The 21,742-nt window shown below is 37.1% G+C and overlaps 1 protein-coding gene across 1 annotated transcript in view; it reads right to left on the minus strand.

The window, feature by feature from the left end:
* LOC111151037 (cell division cycle 73) overlaps nucleotides 1-14,605 on the minus strand; it is a 114,087-nt gene extending 99,482 nt beyond the window's left edge. Inside the window, exons 1-6 of the mRNA XM_022508754.1 lie at nucleotides 14,305-14,605; nucleotides 11,561-11,666; nucleotides 9,157-9,226; nucleotides 4,158-4,220; nucleotides 4,022-4,074; nucleotides 855-943 (exon numbers count right to left, since the gene is read on the minus strand). Of these exons, the coding sequence (XP_022364462.1) occupies nucleotides 855-943; nucleotides 4,022-4,074; nucleotides 4,158-4,220; nucleotides 9,157-9,226; nucleotides 11,561-11,666; nucleotides 14,305-14,435 (512 nt within the window). The 5' untranslated portion in view covers nucleotides 14,436-14,605. The remainder of the gene's footprint in view (nucleotides 1-854; nucleotides 944-4,021; nucleotides 4,075-4,157; nucleotides 4,221-9,156; nucleotides 9,227-11,560; nucleotides 11,667-14,304) is intronic.
* Nucleotides 14,606-21,742: the final 7,137 nt, after the last annotated feature.

Raw genomic sequence — 21,742 nt, forward strand, 5'->3', positions numbered from 1 at the left:
CCAAAAAGTACATATTACATAATTCCATTTATACTTAACTCTATAAAAAGCTAATTTATGTTAACAGCAGATCAAAGGTTACCTAGAAAGGTTAGGATATGGGGATAGATAGAAGTGTGGAATCATAAAGGTACATAATTTATAGGGGTGATGTTATATTCATTATCTTGATTACGATGATGGTTTCACAGATGTATACATACGTGAAAGCTTATCAACTTATATTAAATATGTGCAGCTTATTGTTATGTCAGTCAGCTTGAATAAAGCTTTTAAAAATAGGCACTGAATTTTTAAGTTTGGATAGAACTCCAAAGCATTATATTGTGCCAAGAAAAAATCATAAAGTGATTCTAATTATAGTAAAAATCAGGGATCACCAAATAATACCACAGGCCAAATCCAGCCATGCCAATTCTTTTATGAATGAAGCAATCACAGACTGCTTTCCCTAGCACAAGCATTCAACAGTTACCAAGAAACAAAAGAAAACAAAACAAAAAAACCAAACCCACATGTGACCTTTACAACTGAAAAGTATTTAATATGTGTCACTACACAAAAAAAGTTTGTTGACCTCTGCTATAAATCAAAAAGAGATCACAAAATGAGTGGCTTGGTTATAGAGTAATTTTAAAAAGGAAAGATCAATATGGTAATAGAACCAAGAAGAAGGCTTTCCAGAAAGCATAATTAACTTTCAATCTCCTCTACCATAAAACATGCCCACACATCTTTTGAACTTAGGACACAGTAGCATATAATGAATACAAGAGGTGAAGGTAAATGTAGATAACGTATTAATATCTCCTTTTCCATATACACTTAACACTTTCTACTACAGAAAATCTTACCTAATCTGTTCAGTCTGTACAATCCCTTCTTTGTGACCCTCCAAACGAGCAGCCAATCTCTCTTTATCAAGGCGCACACACTCTTCATCCTGAAAATAATCACTGGTAAATATCTTACATTTTTACCTAACTTGTAGAGAAACAACAAAAACATGTAACTTTTCCTTACATAAATTCCTGCCTATAACATTCCAAGCATTGCTAGCCTTAAGTCAACTCGACTGTAAGATTACTTCTAGTTACAGAAAGACAATAACATGTATTTAACATGTTGGATCACACAAGAGTAGAACTGATTAAAAACTTACCAAAGAACTTCAGCAACTTTTTTCCATGATTAAACGTTCTTCCCATAATGGATCATATCTACTTTTATTCACAAGGTATTATACCACAAATAAATTCCTTCTCTTCAGGAAAATTTATCACTAAAATTTTATGAAACGCCTTCACCATAGTCAAAAATTTCATTTTGGAGATAGGTTTTTGCACCTGTTGCCCCAGGTCCTGAATCCATCAGGATTTCTGAGGATCAGAAGTAAAACCTGAGTGTTTTCAAAGCATGTTCCTTAGAACATTAGGCATTACCTACAAAGTGCCCCACGGTCACCTCTCTGAGTTCAACCTTTGGTAGCTCAGCTTTTCTCTAACCTGCATGTCAGAATTTCAGATAAAATTTAGTTTGGAAAGTGTTCGGTTAAAAACAAAACTTGAGGGGCACCAGGGTGGCTCAGTCTTTAAGCGTCTGCCTTCGGCTCAGGTCATGACCCCAGGGTCCTGAGATGGAGCCCCGCATCAAGCTCCCTGCTTGGTGGAAAGCCTGCTTCCCCCACACCCCCTGCTTGTATTCCCTCTCTCACTGTGTCTCTCTCTGTCAAATAAACAAAATCTTTAAAAACAAACAAAACAAAACTTGATCTAGTTCAATGTCCACATTCAACAAATGAGAAAACTAAGGATCACAGTCAGTGTCTGTGGCTAACAAAATATGGTACTGTATAAAAAACATCAGTATATTCGATGTTGTGCTCCATCCAATTCATGCTCTAATACTAACCCATCATTTAAAACATTATGCTGACATGGATGCAAAGATGGTATTTTAGCAAGTTGCATTAAATTTTAGCCATTTGTAATGAAAGTAATAATACAAATTACTCAAGTTCCTTAGGAAACTACTACTGATTTTAAAGACAACTGCAGCCTAGAAATTAATCAGATTAGATCAGAATCTCTGCTCTCAAGGTTTCTCTCCTAGCCCAGTGCCTTGTAGTTTCCCAGCGTATATACACTAAACAGAAAACTGTTTATGTAACATAGTTGTTTATGTAAATCATTGTAACTTTATAAATACTCTGGAAAGAATTATATTATGCTATTTCTTGCTGATGTTCCAAGTTAATGGTAGCCTAGCAAATTAGTACTTTCAACATGTTCTACTTATTTAAAATAATTTAACTGTAAATTCAGGTTTTTCCAAATAAATAGTGTTTCTAAATTCACTCACTGTTCACAAAGGGTCATAACCTTCTTTCATACAGAGAGAGCTGGTGAAAACTCCTGTATTACTGCTGCCAAATTTGTAGTCAGTGTATATATAGAATGGCTAGAAGCCAGATAGTCTGGGCTCTAATTCTGGTTCTGTGAACCTCAGCAAGTAACTTACACTCTCAGGGGTTTGTTTGCTCACTGATGACATGCATAGTACTGCCAACTTCAGGAGGTTGTGGCTGAGGATTACATGAGTTAATATACATAAAGTATACAAAAGTCACCAGGAACAGAGGAAAAACAATGAGCCAATTATTACTATGATCATTAACTAAGAAACAAGAAGTCCATGTCTCAGAGTATGCTTAATTAAAATTGTCTTAAAATTAATTAAAACAAAATTGTACTGTTTTAACATCAAATTCTGTCAATGATTATATAGAACATACTTACCAACAACGCTGTCCCTTTAAAAGTTACCATTTTATCCTTAACTATGGATGCTTTGCTGTTTATGTAGCAGGCAAAAGGTACAACTATTTGATTTTTATACAAGTGTGAAAGGAAAAGATTATGGTTTCTAGTAATGTTAACATTAGTGATGACTACTATTTCTATATTATTAATTGTTATATTGACCAGTTCAGTCATTTCTCAGATTTTAAGGCTACTTCTAGTACATAATCTTCCATGGTCAGGGAGTTTTATATGTATCTGATCTGGGATTTGTTAAAAAATGTAAATAAATAACCTCATAATCATAAAATCAGAATTTCTAAGGCTTAACTTTCTTATGCAGTACCCTAGCTGTTCAATGACTTTTCTATTTAAAGGTAACTGCATTTCTTATACAGCTTCTATTTCATGTGACCTATCCGTATTTACCAGTATTAGTATTCCACTTGCTGGCTATAAAACACCACAAAAAAATAAGCAACCTAATACACCAGTATTTTTTTTTTTTTAATATTTATTTTAGAGAGAAGGGGGTGCATGCAAGGACGAGGAGGGCAGAGGGGCAGAGGGAGAAAATCTCAAGCAGACACCAGCTGAGTATAAGACCCTGAGATCATGACCTGAGCTGAAACCAGGAGCAGGATGCTCAACTGACTGAGCCACTCAGGTGGGTATATTAATACACACCAATATTTTAAGAAATAACTGTAATAAGCACTTCATGTTCACAGTTCTTAAGAGTGAAGCAAATTCTCATACCATCTTATTCCAGGGGTAGGCAAACTACAACCCAAAAGCAGGCTCACCATCCAGTTTATAAGATTTTATTGGAATACAGCCTTGCCAATTCATGTAAGTATTGCCTCTTCCTGCTTTTGCACTATAATAGCAGGGTGGAGTAGTTAACAGACACTAAATGACCCAAAAAGCCTAAAATACTTACTAAAATGATTCCTAACAGAAGTAGTTTTCCAACTCCTGACCTAGCCCAATACTTTCATAAGGATATAAAAGAAAAGAAAAGTGATCTGTCCAACACATAACTTCTATATAAGAGATCTTAAGCTACAGCTCAAACTATTATTAATCAAACATTCATTATACTACAACAATTTTTCCAGGAAAAAAACTCCTAGGACGACTCTGAAAAAGAATTCGTATTCATATACAAACCCAATGTAGTAATACCACGATTCACATTTAAAATAAAGTCCCATTACCTCAATGCGTGGTTTCTTTGCTTCGGCTAAAACCTCATCTGCAGCTCGTTTTACTTCAAGAAAAAAAAAAGTAAGTAAGTACATAGTTCTGAAATAAGTTTTTCAAAGTTCAATATAAATATGTGACAAAACATACCTTGGGTAGATCTCTGAAGACCTATTTCTAGAGGGGCACTTCTGTCTATGCTTGCGGATGTTGCTAGAGATTTAAAAAGAATTATGTAAGAAGACCAATATTTGAACACATACACTTGACATTATTACAGGAAATGCCCAATATTTGTTATTTCTTACTGCATATAATAATTCTTATAATAATAATTCTTACTGTGTATAATACAGTGATTTCCCTAGGAAAAAAATAAGTTTTAAAGCAGTTTTCTAAAAAATTATAAAAGATTAATCTGTATTTAAAAGTCTGTAAAAGGACAAAATATTTTTAATAATTTAGTTTACAAATTATTGTAATAATCTGACTGAAAAATCAACTGGTCACTTTATAGAACATATACTCTAATGTTAATTACCACACATACATACAAAATGTTATCTAAACATAAATACATAAACATATACATATAAAGAAAAACTCTTTAAATTAGCATTCACCTTAAAAATGCAATTTTTAGATACTCACAATTGGTAAAAAAAAAATAATTACTTTTTAAATTAAATCACTTAATTTTTGAATGGTTCAAAATAATGAAACTAACAAAAGAATGTACCAGTCCCTATCCACCTAGTTCTCACCACCCTCCATTACTGTCAGTTTCTTGTGGATCTTTCTAGTCTCTCTCTCTAGTTACAAGAAACACAAAGATACACTTTTATTCTTCTCCTTTTTTAACATATAAGGCAGCACACTATACACACTGTCATGAACCTTTTTTTTTTTTTAACCAAGTAACAGAGCTTTAACATATCAGTATGTGGAGCATTCTTTAACTTTCTTTTTAAATCTACATAGTATTTCTTGTACGGATTAATTATAATTTATTTAACTAGTACCCTATCTATCCACAGGCAGTTCAGTTCTAACCAGTTTTTGTCACTACAAACAATGACACATTATTCATGCATTTTTTTTTTTTAAAGATTTTATTTATTTATTTGTCAGAGAGAGAGAGAGGGTGAGAGAGCAAGCACGGGCAGACAGAATGGCAGGCAGAGGCAGAGGAAGAAGCAGGCTCCCTGATGAGCAAGGAGCCCGATGTGGGACTCGATCCCAGGACACTGGGATCATGACCTGAGCCGAAGGCAGCTGCTTAAATTAACCAACTGAGCCACCCAGGGGTCCCTGTTCATGCATTTTCAATCATACCTCTAGGATAAAGTCCCAGATGTAGTGTTTTCAGTGGGAATTTCATCAAGTGACACTACAACTAAAAATACATTAGGATAGCTGTTTCCTCAGAGACTCCTAAGCGTATTATTAAACTGAAAAATTGTTATCAATGAGGTTAAAAAAAATACTATATATACTTTCAATTTATAATTATGAGTGAAATAAGCATTTTTCATATGATTTCATCACTTTTTCTTTGAATTGTATGACAATAATCTACTGGGTTTTTGGTCATTTATGCATGTATTTATAGAACCACTGCATATTATCAGTAAGACCGGTCAATTCACTGTGATAGGAGTTGAAATATTTTTTTCCAACTTGTCAGGTCTTTAATAATACAGAACTTTCGAATTTTTACCAATCTATTACTTGAATAATCCTACCTTTCCCCCACTGATTTGACCTCCTTCTTTAATTGTGTCAAATTCACATAATTTAACATTTAACAGATAAAAAACTGTTCTATCAGTTTATTCACATAAATTACTAGGGCTCTATAATTAGTTCTACACTCTAAAACAGTATTTTCTCATTGCTCTTCTCCAAACTTTTATGATAGCTACTTTTACCAAATGGATTTTAACATCATCATGTCTAGTTCCACCCCTCCCTCAAGACAAACTAAAGATTTTTATTGGGATCATGTTAAATATGTAATCTATATTATGAACTGATATCTTTAAGCCGTTCTGTCTCCTTGTCTAAGAACATGGAATGTCTTAAGATTTCCTCAACTTGCTCATTAAACCATTAATTCAACAATTTGTTTTAAAAATACCAAAGGAATATACTTGATGACTAAATTTATTTGTCCTATAGAAACTAGAGGAAATGACATGGATGATTAAAGGGTAACTTTTTTCTGGACTCTGAAAAGAAAAACCATTTATTTGCCCTAAAGTACTCTCCCCCACTAACCAGCCTACTTATCAAGCTCACCGGAGATACTTAAAAATAGAGAATCCTAGAATCTATACCAGATCTTCCGAAGCAAAAAAAAGTCCATTTTCTAACAAGTACACCATATAGTTTAAAAAAGAAAAAAGAAAAAAAAAAAAAGTCTTTGCCTCTTCTCAACTCCATCCTCCTCACAGAAGAATTAGAATCCCTCCTCAATCCTCTCCCAAGCTTTTAACCCTTATTTTATCTGTCTTTCCCTATGGTAAACATGTTGAGGACAGGAATTTTGCATTTTGTATATAGCACCAAGTGCAACGCCTTTAAGAATAACCATTCAAGGAGCACCTGGGTGGCTCAATCAGTTGAGCATCCAACTCTTAACTTCAGCTCAGATCACGATTGCAGGGAGGCTGCTTGAGATCCTCTCCCTTACCCTCTGCCCCTCCCTATAGCTAATGCCCACTCGCACGCTGCCTCCCTCCATCCACCTCTAATAAATAAATCTAAAAAAAAGTAAAGGAATAACCACTCAGTAAGTGCTTGCTGAATGTTCAGTGAGGACAATACAAAAAGACGACACTCCTGATGATGGTCTTTCCATTATGCAAGAGACTGTGCAAGTCAATCTTACTGTTAAAGCCATGGAGCACAATACATGATAAGATAGCTATTAATGACTTAAAGGTAGTAAACTCCACCCCAAGAAAGGTTAGGGCCAATCAGAATTATATTGACTTATTCATACTAAGATTATATCAATTTATTCATACTCATCAATTTATATATCAATTTATTATACATATTTATTCATATTTTTTAAGACAGCAAATTAATGATAACTCATTTATACAGGTAAGCACCCACTATTTACCACTGTTCTAAATGCTGGGTATTTAACAAGTGTTTGCCCTCTTAGAGTTTACCCTTTACTGGGGGAGACAATATATAAATAAACAAATATGTAATTTCAAATCAATGTAAGGAATTTGATGAATAAATCAGGAAGATATTATACATAGATGCACACATGTGGCAAAACACTATTTTATATTTTAGAATGGTAAGTCCTTATTTTTTTAAAGATTTTATTTACTTATTTGACAGAAAGAGAGCACAAATAAGCAGAGCAGCAGGCAGAGGGAGAGAGAGAAGCAGGCTCTCTGCTGAGCAGGGAGCCCAATGCGGGGCTCAATCCCAGGACCCTGGAATCATGACCTGAGCGCTGAAGGCAGCCACTTAACCAACTGAGCCACCCAGGCGCCCCTGGTAAGTCCTTTCTGACAGAAGACTTAATAAGCACAGATGTGAATGAGGTAGTAAGAAGTAAGACATATGACAATACAGAGAAACAAGAACTAACACAGAGAAAACAGCAAGTACAAAGACTTGAAAAGTTAGGATAGTTAAAAGAATCATTAAGACAGGACTGCCGCAAGCAGAGGAGGGTTGGAAGAAGATGAGGCCACAGAGATTTAGGCCGAAGCAAGATCACATACGTCAGAAAAGAACAAGAAGTGTAAGCTTTATTCTAAGTATGACGGGAAGCCACAGGACGGGCTTGACCAGGTAAGTGACACAATTAAGTTTATATGCATTTTCACAAACAGGTCACTCTAATGGGTAGGACAAAGACTATACCAGAAAATACAGAGTGGGGGCCGGTAAGAGGGCTATGCAAGTCTAAAGGGGGAGAACGGAACAGGATAGGATAGAATGTTTTAAAAAGTGTCATACTTTTAAAGTTAAAAAAAAAAAAAAGGATTTGCTCATGAAATTGATCAAAGTAATCAAAGATTCTTCTAGGGTTTTTCCTTAACAACTACATGAATGGGAAAGAATTTATTGAGATGGAAACACTGGGAGACCAGACCTGCTATTTTAGTTTTGTTTGAGGGGAGAAAGGAAGGAGGAAATCAGCATTTTATTTCAGGTATGTTGAATTTCACATACCTATTAAATATCCAAGGAAAGATGTGAACAGTGGATTTATAACTTGAGCTTAGGAATAGGTCAGTGCTAAAGATTGGTAAGCAAAATAAAATGAGAGATGGACAATGAATAGAAAGAAAATCAAAGGAGTCTGGTGCCCCAAATGCCAAGTGAAGAAAGGCTTTCCAAAGAGTCATCAACAGTGTCAAATGCTGTTGAGAGGCCAAGACATGGATATGAGATGAAAGGAACTGGCAACCCCTAAATCAGTGCTGACTTTTAACAGTGATTTTAGAGATGTTGAGTAGGAAAGCCAGACTGAAGTGGAGTCAAGAGGGGAGCAGTGAGATCACACAATTGTTAACAAAGAATTCAAGACAAATTCAACAGATACTAGGAATGTTGGGTCAAAAAACTGTTTTTCAATGAGAGATCTTACAGTAAAGGGAATGATGCAGAGAAAAAGAGAAAGATGATGATGCAAGAGAAGTAACAATTCATAAAGGCAAAGTCTTTCAGAGTATGAAAGGAAATGGAGTCTATAGACAGAGAAGTGTGACTGGCCTTAGAAGCAAAAATAGTGCATTCACCATAAAAGAAAAGAATAGAGAGCATATGCAAACATATGCTGCTGGAAAGTTAATTTTTTAGTGGAAATACAAATTCTCGTCCCATTGCTTTTTTATTTCACAGGGGAAGGAAAGAAACAATGGCTATTTAAAAGTGAGAGCAAGGGGCGCCTGGGTGGCTCAGTGGGTTAAAGACTCTACCTTCGGCTCAGGTCGTGATCCCAGGGTCCTGGGATCGAGCCCCACATGGGGCTCTCTGCTCTCTGTGGGGAGCCTGCTTCCTCCTCTCTCTCTCTGCCTACTTGTGATCTCTGTCTGTCAAGTAAATAAATAAAATCTTTAAAAATAAATAAATAAATAAAAGTGAGAGAAAGTTAAAAATTACTCACATGCTTCACCATTGAGATATCCAAGTAGATCTTTTCGGTCAGGTCTTCTAACCACAGGTATATTTTCAGTCTGAAGTGAAAATTTTAAATTAGTTATCAAAACAACACAATTATAAGGAATAATAAAGACAAATATTGTGTAATGTATGAATTTCATTCCAACATATCTTGATAATATTTATTTAAGATTTTATCTTTAGGGAGTTAGGCTAAAAGAGCCAATAAAAGTCTTGAAAATTTTTATGAATATTAACTTTAAATAACTTCATTCTTGAAATTCAAGTAAGATATATAAAAAATAATCAGTAGAAATAAAACAATGACCCATCCTTCTTCAAAATATCAACTGCAATCTTTTTTGTTCCCTTGGCTTACCTTAAGTATTTTTTTATTTTATTCATGATACTCTGCATGCTTTAGGCAATTATCTTTTTAGTCCTACTGCCTGCTCACTTTACACATTTCCAAGTGCCTTCTTGCCTCAAACACAAAACAGACTTCTTCAAAATATTCTACTTGAACTCCAAAATACACTATCTTAGCCATTAACCTAAGTTTTCATAATAACAATAGACATGTGCTACTTAAGCATGGGGAAAAAAACTTAAGAGGAAATTATACAAGAAAACATTAATGGTAGTTGTTTACTTTCCATATCACATATTTCTTTTTTATCCTTGAGTGTATACTTTCCATATTACACATTTCTTTTTTATCCTTGAGTTATACAAAATTCTGTAAGAAAGGGGAAAAGATTAAAAAAATTAAACCTGGAAAATGTATCTATTTTGGTAAAATGGATAATTTTCCTTTAAGCTTCTATATTAGCAGTTTGTAAAGAGGTATGCAAAACAAATAAAACTGCATACTTTAGTCACCAAGTCATCTTCAGGCCATGAATTCAATAAATCCTGTAATTACCACAATTTTCCATATCATTTTTTTAATATCAACAATGGAGTACAGGAATGACAGGTGGCTGCAAGATTATAAATTAAAATCACTTTGTCACTTTATATAAGCAAAAGTGAAGTAACAAGAATCCTTTGGCTAATTATCTTATACTAACTACTGCACCATTCTGCACACACTCCTTGATGACAGAAATAAACTATACTGAATCACTTAAAATTAACTTTTTTTTTTAAGAGCAGGCTAAATTTTAATTTCTGCTATGAGTATATATATTTAAGAGCCTACAGAATTTTGTGTCCTTATTTTTAAAAACCACCCTACATGGGATATATAATAAATAGTTAAAAGACTTAATTTTCTTTAAATTACTGTTTCTAAGTCTGATAACATACTTCATCATTTGGCTACTAATAAATTATGGACATAATACAACAAATTGAGAAAGATACAAGTCTATACACATTACAAAAGGAGCCATGGCTTAGGAAAACTTATTTCAGAAATGGTCTGCTCACAAGAAAGAGCAAATAACACAAAAGAGGAAAGAATAAAATTTGTAAAACCCTAAAATTATAGAAGTATTTTACTTCTGTGAAGTATTTAAGAAAAACACATGGGAAGAAAGGTAACAATTACAGCCACAACCATTTCTCAATAATATAATTTCTAAATCTAAAGCAAGTACCTGGATCATCTTTATTACCACAAAATGAATGGACACAGTCAACAAAATATCCTCATTACTGCCTAATTCAGTTTTTAAACATTTAAGATGAGGTAATGTAAGTTTATAGAAACGTTGTTATTTTTATCCCACTATTTCCCACATCTCAAGTAGTTTTACCAAAGGTATCACTTCTTCAATATGTAGGAGATGCTGAATATCTATATCCTACTCAGAAACGAGGTGTTCAAATACTGAGATGCTAAAAGCAGGCAAAACTGAAAACAAATGAGTTTGTCAATGAAGTATCAAAAAGGTTTATTAAATTGGTTAAAAATTTAATTTTAAAGTTGTCTGTTAATCTTGATTCTTTTTGATGCTCCCAAAAAAGTTTTCTTGAGATTAAACTAAAGTTCTGCATATCAGGGTCCTTCCATAGGCTTATGAATTTCTTAAAACATTACTATAAATGCCTTCAAAACTTCTGTTCTTGTAAACAGTGCCCACATTTTACATGAAAGTCACAGATTTAAAAATCCGCATAAATCACACTGATCTAATTTTGACCCTCCAGTAGACTTTCATACAAACAAACCTTTTATTCTTTTGATCTGAAACCCATGAGGGAAGTGATTCATGCCAAATGATGTCGTCCCACACTGCTTACAAGGACTCTATGGAGTCCTGAAGAGGTCCCTGTTTGGGCGCCAAATGTTGAAATAAAGTTCTCAGACACCAATCTTAGTGCACAATGACATAACGATTCCTACCATCAAAAAGGATAAAAAGGAAATAAAAAGAAGTTTTAAAATGAATTTTACTTACGGCTGCCCGTCGGACATAAACAGGATGAGAAAGGTGCACATTATTAAGTAGAAACAAGATAGAATCCAATGTGTAGTACTCTCTGGGTTGGCCTTCTTTTCCAGTCCTGAAAAATTAAAACAAGATTTATACTCAATTTTAATTCAACTCCTTGGACTTAATTATACGTTCGAATTTATCTATACTTACTTTGCTACCCAACAATGAATTTAACATGACTAACAAAAATATCCATAAAGTATGAAATTTTGTAAGTGGAACTGTCATTAAAGCAAAAGAACACCAAGGTAGGTAATGACAAAAAGCAAGAAGGAGGGGCGCCTGGGTGGCTCAGTGGGTTGAGCCTCTGCCTTCAGCTCAGGTCATGATCTCAGGGTCCTGGGATCGAGTCCCACATCGGGCTCTCTGCTCAGCAGGAAGCCTGCTTCCCTTCCTCTCTCTCTGCCTGCTTGTGATCTCTCTCTGTCAAATAAATAAATAAAATCTTTTAAAAAAAAAAAAAAGGCAAGAAGGAAAGCACACCCTATTCATACTCTAAGGTACTATATACACTTTTTAGAACTGGCCCAAATTTGGTTCTGGTCTTCGTCAATAGAGAGAGGAATCTAATCAGTTACAGAGGATCCACAAGAGAAAACAAACTGATTAGGAGAAATACAACTACTGTCAGGGCTCAACTTAGAAGAAATTTATCCTATGTCTCCTAAAGTGAGATACTGCTGAACAGCATCCTTAATGACATTCTTACAGTAAACACAACAATGAATTTCAGAGGTATAATTCTTATGACAGCCCTCAAATTAAACTAATGATGCAAAACCATAATGAATTCTACATGTGATAAAACAATGCAGTTTAGAGGTGCAGGCTCTTTAATGAAAACACATAATACTATTTGCTCAACAATATTAGTGTTCAATCTCACCCTTCCTACTACATACTCCTCACCTGAAAATGTCAATGTGTTATTTAAATTCATCTGAATACAGCCCAAAGTAATCAGCCCCAACCTACACTTCTCTAGCCTGCATTTCCACTTTTCCTCTAGACTGATATATTTCAGATCACACATCATTACCAAATATTGTACTACGAAATGTAATATACAGGTAACTTTTTTTGATGATATAGAAAAGCAAAGTAACATAATGTACAGCATGTAATAAGGATAGCTATTGTTTACAGTTATGGACGTATGTACACATGCATACAGAGATGAATAAATGAACTAAAAATGTATTTATTGGTATGATTCACGGTTGTTACAGTTTGAAATCTATTCTAAGCAGTCCTTTTTCCACTACCAGCTTCATTGAACTATCAAAACATTTCCCTTCCAGCTCTCATGCCATTAAGCATGTCCTTTAAGACCTAACCCATCATGTCACCCTCAAGTTCTTTACCCATTCTTTAAAGCTTACTCATTTGTTCATTCACTTGTTCAAGAAAAATTTGTAGCACATCTACATCCCAAACACACTTCTGTGAAACCTATTCTAATACCCCAAGCTAGAAGTGATTACTCTCTTAAAGGCCAGAATGCAATTCTTACCAAATAATCTGTTTTATCTGATCTACTCTGATTAAGTCAACCTCCTTTGAATCAGGAACCATGGTGTTACGAAATTTTTCTATTCTTCAGATTGAACCACCCTACACCGTGACTATTCCTCAACTATTTTTTAAAGAAAAAAATAAATCAGTTAAAATTCCCATCAATGTAACTGTCTGTGCAAATTCTTCTGTAAGGACAAAACGCAGGAAACTCAATGATGTCACTGCCTCAACATTTCATAAAGCTAATCGAATCATAAGCCGTCAAGGCCAAAAAACTAGAAACCAACAAACTAGATTTTCCCTAGCTTTTCATCAACTCTTCATAAAGCCCAGTGCTCCCATTCAATCAAATGAAATGAGTATGGAAGTTCTGGCCCAAGCTTCCAATTACCCAAATGAAATACCAATGACAGAAACATCACTACAAAGGCCCCAAACGATTATCAGACCTATTTCTAGAGATTTTCCTTAATGACTTAAATTCAGAAAACCCCGCGTAGACCAACGTTCCAATACATTTCTCTTTAAAACACATTCCCTAAAAACCACACAACACCATCAGTACCTTACTTAGATCTGTAAAGCTCACCCCATTTCACCAGTAACTCCTGGTTACAGGAGGAAACTCCTGCCTTCACCCCTAACTAACACGGGTTTTGAGGGCTCTTCCAAAGTGACCAAATCTTCTTCCCGTTCTAACTTCACATAGTTGGTTGCCTTCTCTCTTCTTGAGGGAATTTTACGAAAGAAACAGAAACAGACCAGGAGCTGCAAGGAGCAGGAGGGATAGTTAAACACATGGTAGCCTCGTAGAGAAAGAAAAAAAAAAACAAAAACAAAAACCTAAAGAACACAGAAAGACGTCTCCAGGACCGGACAGTGTGCCCTTTTCTGCAGCTACACACACAGCTAACACTCGACACGCACCCGCAGAAATGAACTAGAGAAGTCAGAAACTCCTTGGTACCTTTCCCTGTGGCGTCCCAAAGACTTAAAGAAAATGGACTACTCAAGACGCACCTCCTCCTATTCCCTCCTCACCTGAAAGTGTAATTTCTTTTCTAGGAAAAACTTTTACCCAGGGACCCGTCCCCAAAGGGAATCGGGGGGAGGGGTTAGGAAAGAGGTCGCCTGGGGGCGCCCAACTCTGCCCGGCCATCCCCAGGCCACAGCCATGCCGGACTTACCCCCAAACTACATAGTTGGTTTTCACATTCTTGGGCCAGGAGAACTCGCCAAAGATCACTTCGTCTCCCTTCACCACAATCTCCTTCTTCTGGATGTTGTACTGTCGCAGGACGCTGAGCACGTCCGCCATCTTCCCCCCCCCTCGCCGCCGCCGGCCCCGGGCGAAGCCGCCGCCGCCGCGCCTGCCTCCTTCTTCCCCTGTTGCCTCGCCCTCTTCCTCCTCCTCCGCCGCCGCCGCCGCCGCGAACCAACAGCAGCCGCACTAGCAGCCGTCCTCGCCTACGACAGCAGCTGGGGCAGTAGACACCCAGGCTGCCGAGGACCCCGCGCTATAAGGCAAGGCCCCGCCGCCGGCTGCCCGCGGAGAACGCCTGACTGCGCGCCTCCAGCGCTGCGCGGCCGCCACCAGGGGGAGCCGCGACCGCCCAGGAACACGCCCCTCCCAGACTTCCACTCGGCTCGGGACCGAATCGCGGCCCGAAACTCAGAGCGCAGGGATACGGCGCCCACATACGGCGCGCGTATGGAGAATATTGCCGGGCGCACGCGCACGGACACGTACCTCGTCCTCTCAGCGCGCACGCGGCTAGCGACAGGTGCGCGCGCACCTGCGAGGAAGCGGCCTGTTTGCGTCCCTCGAGCTTGCACTGAGTGATCGCCGACCTTCTTTGCGGCCGAAGGCTTACGGCACATGCCCTTGAAGGGAATGGAGCTTGGCAGAAGAGTTGCAGAATGCTGGAATTACCGTACCAACTAAATGGGACCCACTAAATGGCCTCTAAGTCTTAGTGATCTAATGAAGCCCCTTTAGAAGGGTGAGGTTTGGTGGGGGGTAGTTTGGGGTTTTTTGTTTTGTTTTGTTTTTAATGTATTCGCATAGTGTTTAAGACCTAGTCGGGAAAAGATCAATGTCGGGCACCTATGTTTGTTACCTGTTGTTTGACCTTGGCTAAGACACTTACCTTCTCACAGCATTCATTGGTTACTGGAGAAAAGGAGTTAGGATGAGAATAAGATGAAAGAAAATATCTAGCAAATAATCAAAGTACCGTTAATGTTGGATCTTGCACTTCAGTTCTTTAGATGATGACTTTTTCCAACCTGGCCCCTTCTCCCTGCCAGCCCCAAAGAGGTATGTTTAAATGGCTCTGTTCAAAGATGCTAATGAAAAAGTTAGAAAAATGGGGCGCCTGGGTGGCTCAGTGGGTTAAGCCTCTGCCTCTGGCTCATGATATCGGGATTCTGGGATTGAGCCCCATACGGTGCTCTCCCCTCACCCGGGAGCCTGCTTCCCCCTCTCTCTCTGCCTCTCTCTCTGCCTACGGGTGATCTCTCTCTCTCTGTCAAATAAATAAATAAAATCTTAAAAAAAAAAAAGAAAAGAAAAAGTTAGAAAACACAAACTCCAAGCTGTCAAAATTAGAATACTTTAAGATTACTTGATTGATTGATTGATTTTGGGCACCCAGAAGGCTAAAGGCTGTCCTTCCCATGCTGGAAACAATGAAATAAATTCAATATACTGTGGCCTGTATACCTTAAACCAAATATCCGGTGAGGCCCATAATTTTTTTATTCCTTGTACTATAGCAGAAAAGAGAGGGTGGGAAGGCATCTTCTTTACTGACATAACCAAATACCTTGACCTTCTTTGAAAGGGATCCATTTTTATTATGTGCACTACAGAGGGATATAAGTGTGTGGTTCGAGTCCTATACTATCTATAGCCATTTTGCAAATGAATTTGAGAAATTTTGTCTACTTTGTCTATTGAGAAAATACCCTGTGGTATTTTCGTGGACCTCACTGCAAAAACAGATAGTATAAAGAACTTAATTGCTCTCTAATCTCCCGCACTCTCTAATCATGCTTGTATCAGAGCACCCAGTATTACTTGACGGTCCTTATTTACTTGCAGGCCTCTTCCTGCAAAACTGAAGGGCAGTAGACCTGTGTCATCATATCCTAGTGTCTAGCACATTATTTTGCACATTATTGGCTCCTGGAAAATGTTAAATTAATAGATGGATAGATGAGTTTAACAAACTCAAGATTTGATGGGTAGGAGAGTTAGCCTTAGTTCCTTTAAATGATACTTAATTTTATTTCATACACAAACAATGACTGTCTTAGTCCATTCAGACTGCTGTAAGAGAATATCATAGACTGGCGGGGGGCGGGGGGCACTTATAAATAACATAAATTTCTTTCTCATAGTTCTAGAGGTGAGGAAATCCAAGGTCAGGTTCCCAGCAGATTCATTGTCTTTTAAGAAACTGCTTTCTGGTTTATAGACCTCAGTCTTCATATTGCATGCTCACATGGTGGGAGAAAAAGGGAGTGAATACAAACAGTCTGTCTATAGCAATGACCAGTTAGTCTCTTTTAGGATAAATTGTGGGTTTGAGGTTAGTGATTTGTAAACTCAATGTAAGGAGTTACGACATTCATAATTTGTTGTTTGTAACAGTTAAATATGTAGATCATTTTGTTTTTTTTTAAATCCCATGCAGTCACCCTACTAGTATTAGTTCAGTGATGTTCTTTCCAAAATACAATAAAAGGCAAGATTAGTACTAGAGCTGAACGGAGGAAATTAACTAGAAAAAAATTGGAAAATTTAGTCTTGTTTCTTTGTCTTGGGTGAAAGCTGTCCACTTCTTCAGTCATCAGTTTCCAAAGAGTTCCTAGCAATTCTCAGTTTGAATTATCCTGATAGGATAAATGTCCAGCAATAAGGAGAAAGTGGTATGTACATCTTTTTATTCTTTTTTAAGATTTTATTTATTTATTTGAGAGAGAGAGAGAATAAGTGGGGAGGAGGGGCAAAAGGAGATGGAGAAGCAGGCTCCCTCCTGGGCAGGGAACCCAGTGCAGGACTCCACCCCAGGATCCAGGGATCATGACCTGAGCTGAAAGCAGAGGCTTGACAGACTGAGCCACTCAGGTGCCCCAGTGGTACATCTTTGTAGTTGAAAACCGTGGATGAAAGATCATTACCTTAGAGTTTTGCTGCTATGTCCATTGTTAACAATAACTGCCTGATTAGATCCTTTCCATCAATTCCAAGGATAGTTATACTCTGATAGCTTTGGCAGGTGACTTAATATCCAGGTTTTAAATTAAGAAGGGTATGTTTGAATAGGTTTTTGGAAATGCACCTTGAACTTTCTAATGATCGTTTTGGAGGCACAATAAGTCAGTAATAGTATTTATTCATGTTAGTCTGTAATGGATAGAATCTAGGATTAGAAGTAAATGTTTCAAGTGCAAGGGGTGGGGGTTAATTGTTAACTCATGAGGAGATAATCTATAGGTTTCAGAGAGAGTAAATCTTATTGCCACCAAGGCCAATGTCAAAATTAAGGCCAAGAAAGTTCAAAATTTTCTGAGAGCTTTGTTAATTTTAAATTTAGGATTCCATTAATTCTGTTTCATTTTCCTAAAGTGTGTGGAAGATAAGAATGTGGAGCCATGGCTTCCCAACAAGGACAAACTTCTGCGCAATCCTGAGAATAAACAAACAGCCTGAACATGTTCGTAGCTCATTACTAGAGGAATTTGTGTAAAATCCATTTGGCGGTGTTCGAAGGGACATCAAGACTTTGGCTTCTGTCCATTTCCTACATTTACTGTCTTGCTAGATTATGTCTTAGGCTGATAAGATGCACATTGAAAACATGCTCAGTAATATCTCTACAATTATCCTCACTAATGTTAGTTCCACATCATTGTCAGTTTATCCCTGCTATATTGTTTAATCATGAGGCATTATGATAATCCACTTTTAAAATCATCTTTTCCTTAGATAATAGCAAAGCATCCAAACATTTGTAATTTTTTCATTTTGAGAGGCTACCGTAGAGGTTAAGGATTCTGTTTTCAAAGCATTCCAAGGTCATGGGATGATAAATGTATTATACACATACACATACACACACACACACCGCACACATATAAACACATATATACATTCATGCTTGAAGAACTCTGTATATATGTATACATGATTTTATATATATATATGTATATATATATATAAATACCTTTCATGCTTGAAGATTAGGATTTTATGATGATGAAGGGCACATATTATTTAAGCTTATAATTTTTGAAATATATAAAACTCTATATATACATATGTTTACTTATGTGTGTGTGTGTATACTCTTACCTTTTGTCAGCTGGTAGATTTAGGTAAGAGAAATTAGGTATCTGAAGTAATTTAATTCTGGAAGAGCCTGATATTTTAAGGGTAAATTTGGGTATTTGATAGCATAGCCTTATTAGAAGTTTTTTATCATTCTTTTTATTCAGGAACCATCGGTAAACAAAATTAAATCAGACACATCCAAGAGAGTTTCAGGGGTTGTATTATGGATAGTTTCCTAACAGACATAAGCAATGATTAGATTCTCCTTCTTTTGGTAAAGGAAAGAGGGTAACTGGATTTAGTGTTGTAGTCATGTATAGTGTGGTGTGAGGGAAACGAGTATTTTATAGGAGGTTAGGCAACTACCTGAGAAGTGCTGAGTGATTTTTGTCAATGAAGGAGTCTTTAACCCACTGAGCCACCCAGGCGCCCGTCAATGAAGGAGTCTTGAGTGGCTTAGGGAACAATTCGGTTTAGTGGAGACCCTAGAGCAATTAACTGAGGCTTTCCTGTGTTTTACTACTGTTTTGTTATAGCTCTCCGCCAAGACAGGTTAACTTTGCCTACTGAATATAATGAAAGACTGAAATAAGTAATAAATTTCCAAAGAGTCAGTGATCTAGTGCTTATTCAGACTTCTCATGAACAAAAAGATAAAAGGGACTTTTGATCTAGGATCCTGGAAACAAAATCTTTTGATAATCTTCTTTTAACTTGAAAAATATACAGTCATAGAAAAGTACTTCTTTTTCTTTAAGGATTTTTTTTTTAATTTTTTTTATTTTACAGAGAGAGAGCAAGTACAACCAGGGGAGCACCAGGCAGAGGGAGTAGCAGGATCCCTGCTGAGGAAGTAACCCAATGTAGGGCTCAATCCCAGGACCCTGGGATCGTGACCAGAGCCAAAGGCAGATGCTTAATGACTCAGCCACCCAGGCATCCCCAAAAATATTTTTATTAATACATTCTGTTTATGTATAATTAGCCTAAGAAGATGAACCTTGTTTTGTATTATCAGTCTTTCCCTAACTTTTATAAAGAATAATTTCTCATAATAATTTTTTAAAACTTGAAGAATTCTGGAAAAACCTAATTATATTTATTGCCCTTTCATGTGTAGGGTAAAGGAGCAATTCTTTCTATTTCCTAATGGCCATTTTGGGAGACCTGATGAGATTAGGTATTATTCTGAATCTGAGGACTAAACTGAGAAAAAGAAAAATTAAGAATAGTTATTAGAGCAAACAAGAATTTTCTGAGTATCTAAATACAAGGAATATTTATAGGCAACATTGTAAAAACATACCAATAGACAGCAATGGTATTAGGAGCTGAGTTTTTTCAAAAGTAAAGAGGAGTCTCTTCTAAATGGTTTAAGAACATGTGATAAAGCACTGAGAATTAACAAATGTTTTGGTGACAAAAAGGAACATCTACTAATTTGGGCACAGAAGAACTGAATCTTCTTACAGAAAAAAACACCCATATTCTAATATTACTTTTTTTGTACATTATTTACATGACTATTGTCAATGTAAAATGTATAAGTATGCCTTTATATATGTGTGTATTTAGGCACAAATGAACATATAAATATACAAATAACATATTTCAAGGTTTTTTTTTAAGATTTTATTAATTTCAGAGAGAGAGAAAGAGATCCAGTGGGGGGAAGAGCAGAGGAGAAGGGACAGAGCCTGATGGGGGACTTGATCCCATGACCCAGAAATCATGACCTGAGCTGAAATCAAGAGTTGGACGCTTAACCGACTGAGCCACCCAGGTGCCTTAATATTTGAAGTTTTTTTTTTTTAAAGATTTTATTTATTTATTTGACACAGAGAGAGAGAGAGATCACAAGTAGGCAGAGAGGCAGGCAGAGAGAGAGGAGGAAGCAGGCTCCCTGCCGAGCAGAGAGCCCGACGTGGGGCTCTATCCCAGGACCCTGAGATCCTGACCCAAGCCAAAGACAGAGGCTTAACCCACTGAGCCACCCAGGCACCCCAGTATTTGAAGTTGTTAACAATTGCTTTAAAATATGTATATTACTATTTATAGTATGTGTGTATATAGATCATACATATATACATACGTATATATAATACACATACATACGTACATATATATATAATGTATACATCTATATACATATATATTTCCCTCAAATAAAAATGGAAAAAGAAAAGTTTCAAAAACGGAGTATGTTTCCCTGTTAAGAATGTCTAATACTGGGGCACCTGGGTGGCTCAGTGGGTTAAAGCCTCTGCTTTCGGCTCGGGTCATGATCCCAGGGTCCTGGGATCAAGCCCCGTATCGGGCTCTCTGCTCAGCGGGGAGCCTGCTTCCTCCTCTCTCTCTGCCTGCTTCTCTGCCTACTTGTGATCTCTGTCTGTCAAATAAATAAATAAAATCTTTAAAAAAAAAAAAAAGAATGTCTAATACTCATTTGATGTATTGGAAAGCAGGTATTTATACCAAAGGACAATGTCACCAGGACATATGGATTGTAATTATAAAACAAAGTTTGGAAACATAGAGGGGCTGGTGGAAGCCAGTGGAGAGAGAAAGGACCCTGGCCCCAGTTCTGGGGTGGATGTCTGGCCAATCATCTGGGCTCCAAGGGGGAAGCACACACCTGGCAGGGTTCAAGGAAAGGGCCTTGAGAAGCTTCCAAACACGTCTCTAGCTTGCATTTCCAGCGGATATGCTTTTTGACTCCACACAGTCTCAGGAGGATTTGCTCTCTGACGTGTAGTAACAATACAGGAAACCTAAGACACTAGCACCTATGGTGGGCAAAATTCAGTGACCAGCAACATTTGCATGTGGCCCCTTGGAAGGATCCCTGCTACGACTTTGAGGTTTAAGGTCATTCAGATGCATCAGCTTGTTCCGGCAGAACCTCTTCTCTCCCAAACGGTCTGACCAGCAGATTGTGGCTGAAGTAGTGCTGTGCAGGTTATGAAGTTCAGCCCTCAAGAGGCCTTGAAGTTTCCATCTTCACCATGTAAGTACACTACCCTGACTAAGAACAAGATATATACGTCATATTAAATTTAACATCTTGATAAGCAGTAATACCTCTCTTTTTTAAAGATTTATTTAATTTATTAGAAAGAGTGTAGGGGTGTGTGTGTGTGTGTGTGAGCAAATGGGGAGGGACAGAGGGAGAGTGTATCTTGAATTAGACTCCCCGCTGAGTAGGGAGCCCGATGTGATGTGGGGCTCCATCCCAGGAGCCTGAGATCATGACCTGAGCCAAAATCAAGACTGGCAGCTTAACT

Source organism: Enhydra lutris, unplaced genomic scaffold (assembly GCF_002288905.1).
Source record: "Enhydra lutris kenyoni isolate GAN:26980312 unplaced genomic scaffold, ASM228890v2 scaffoldscaffold25, whole genome shotgun sequence".
Lineage (NCBI taxonomy): Eukaryota > Metazoa > Chordata > Mammalia > Carnivora > Mustelidae > Enhydra > Enhydra lutris.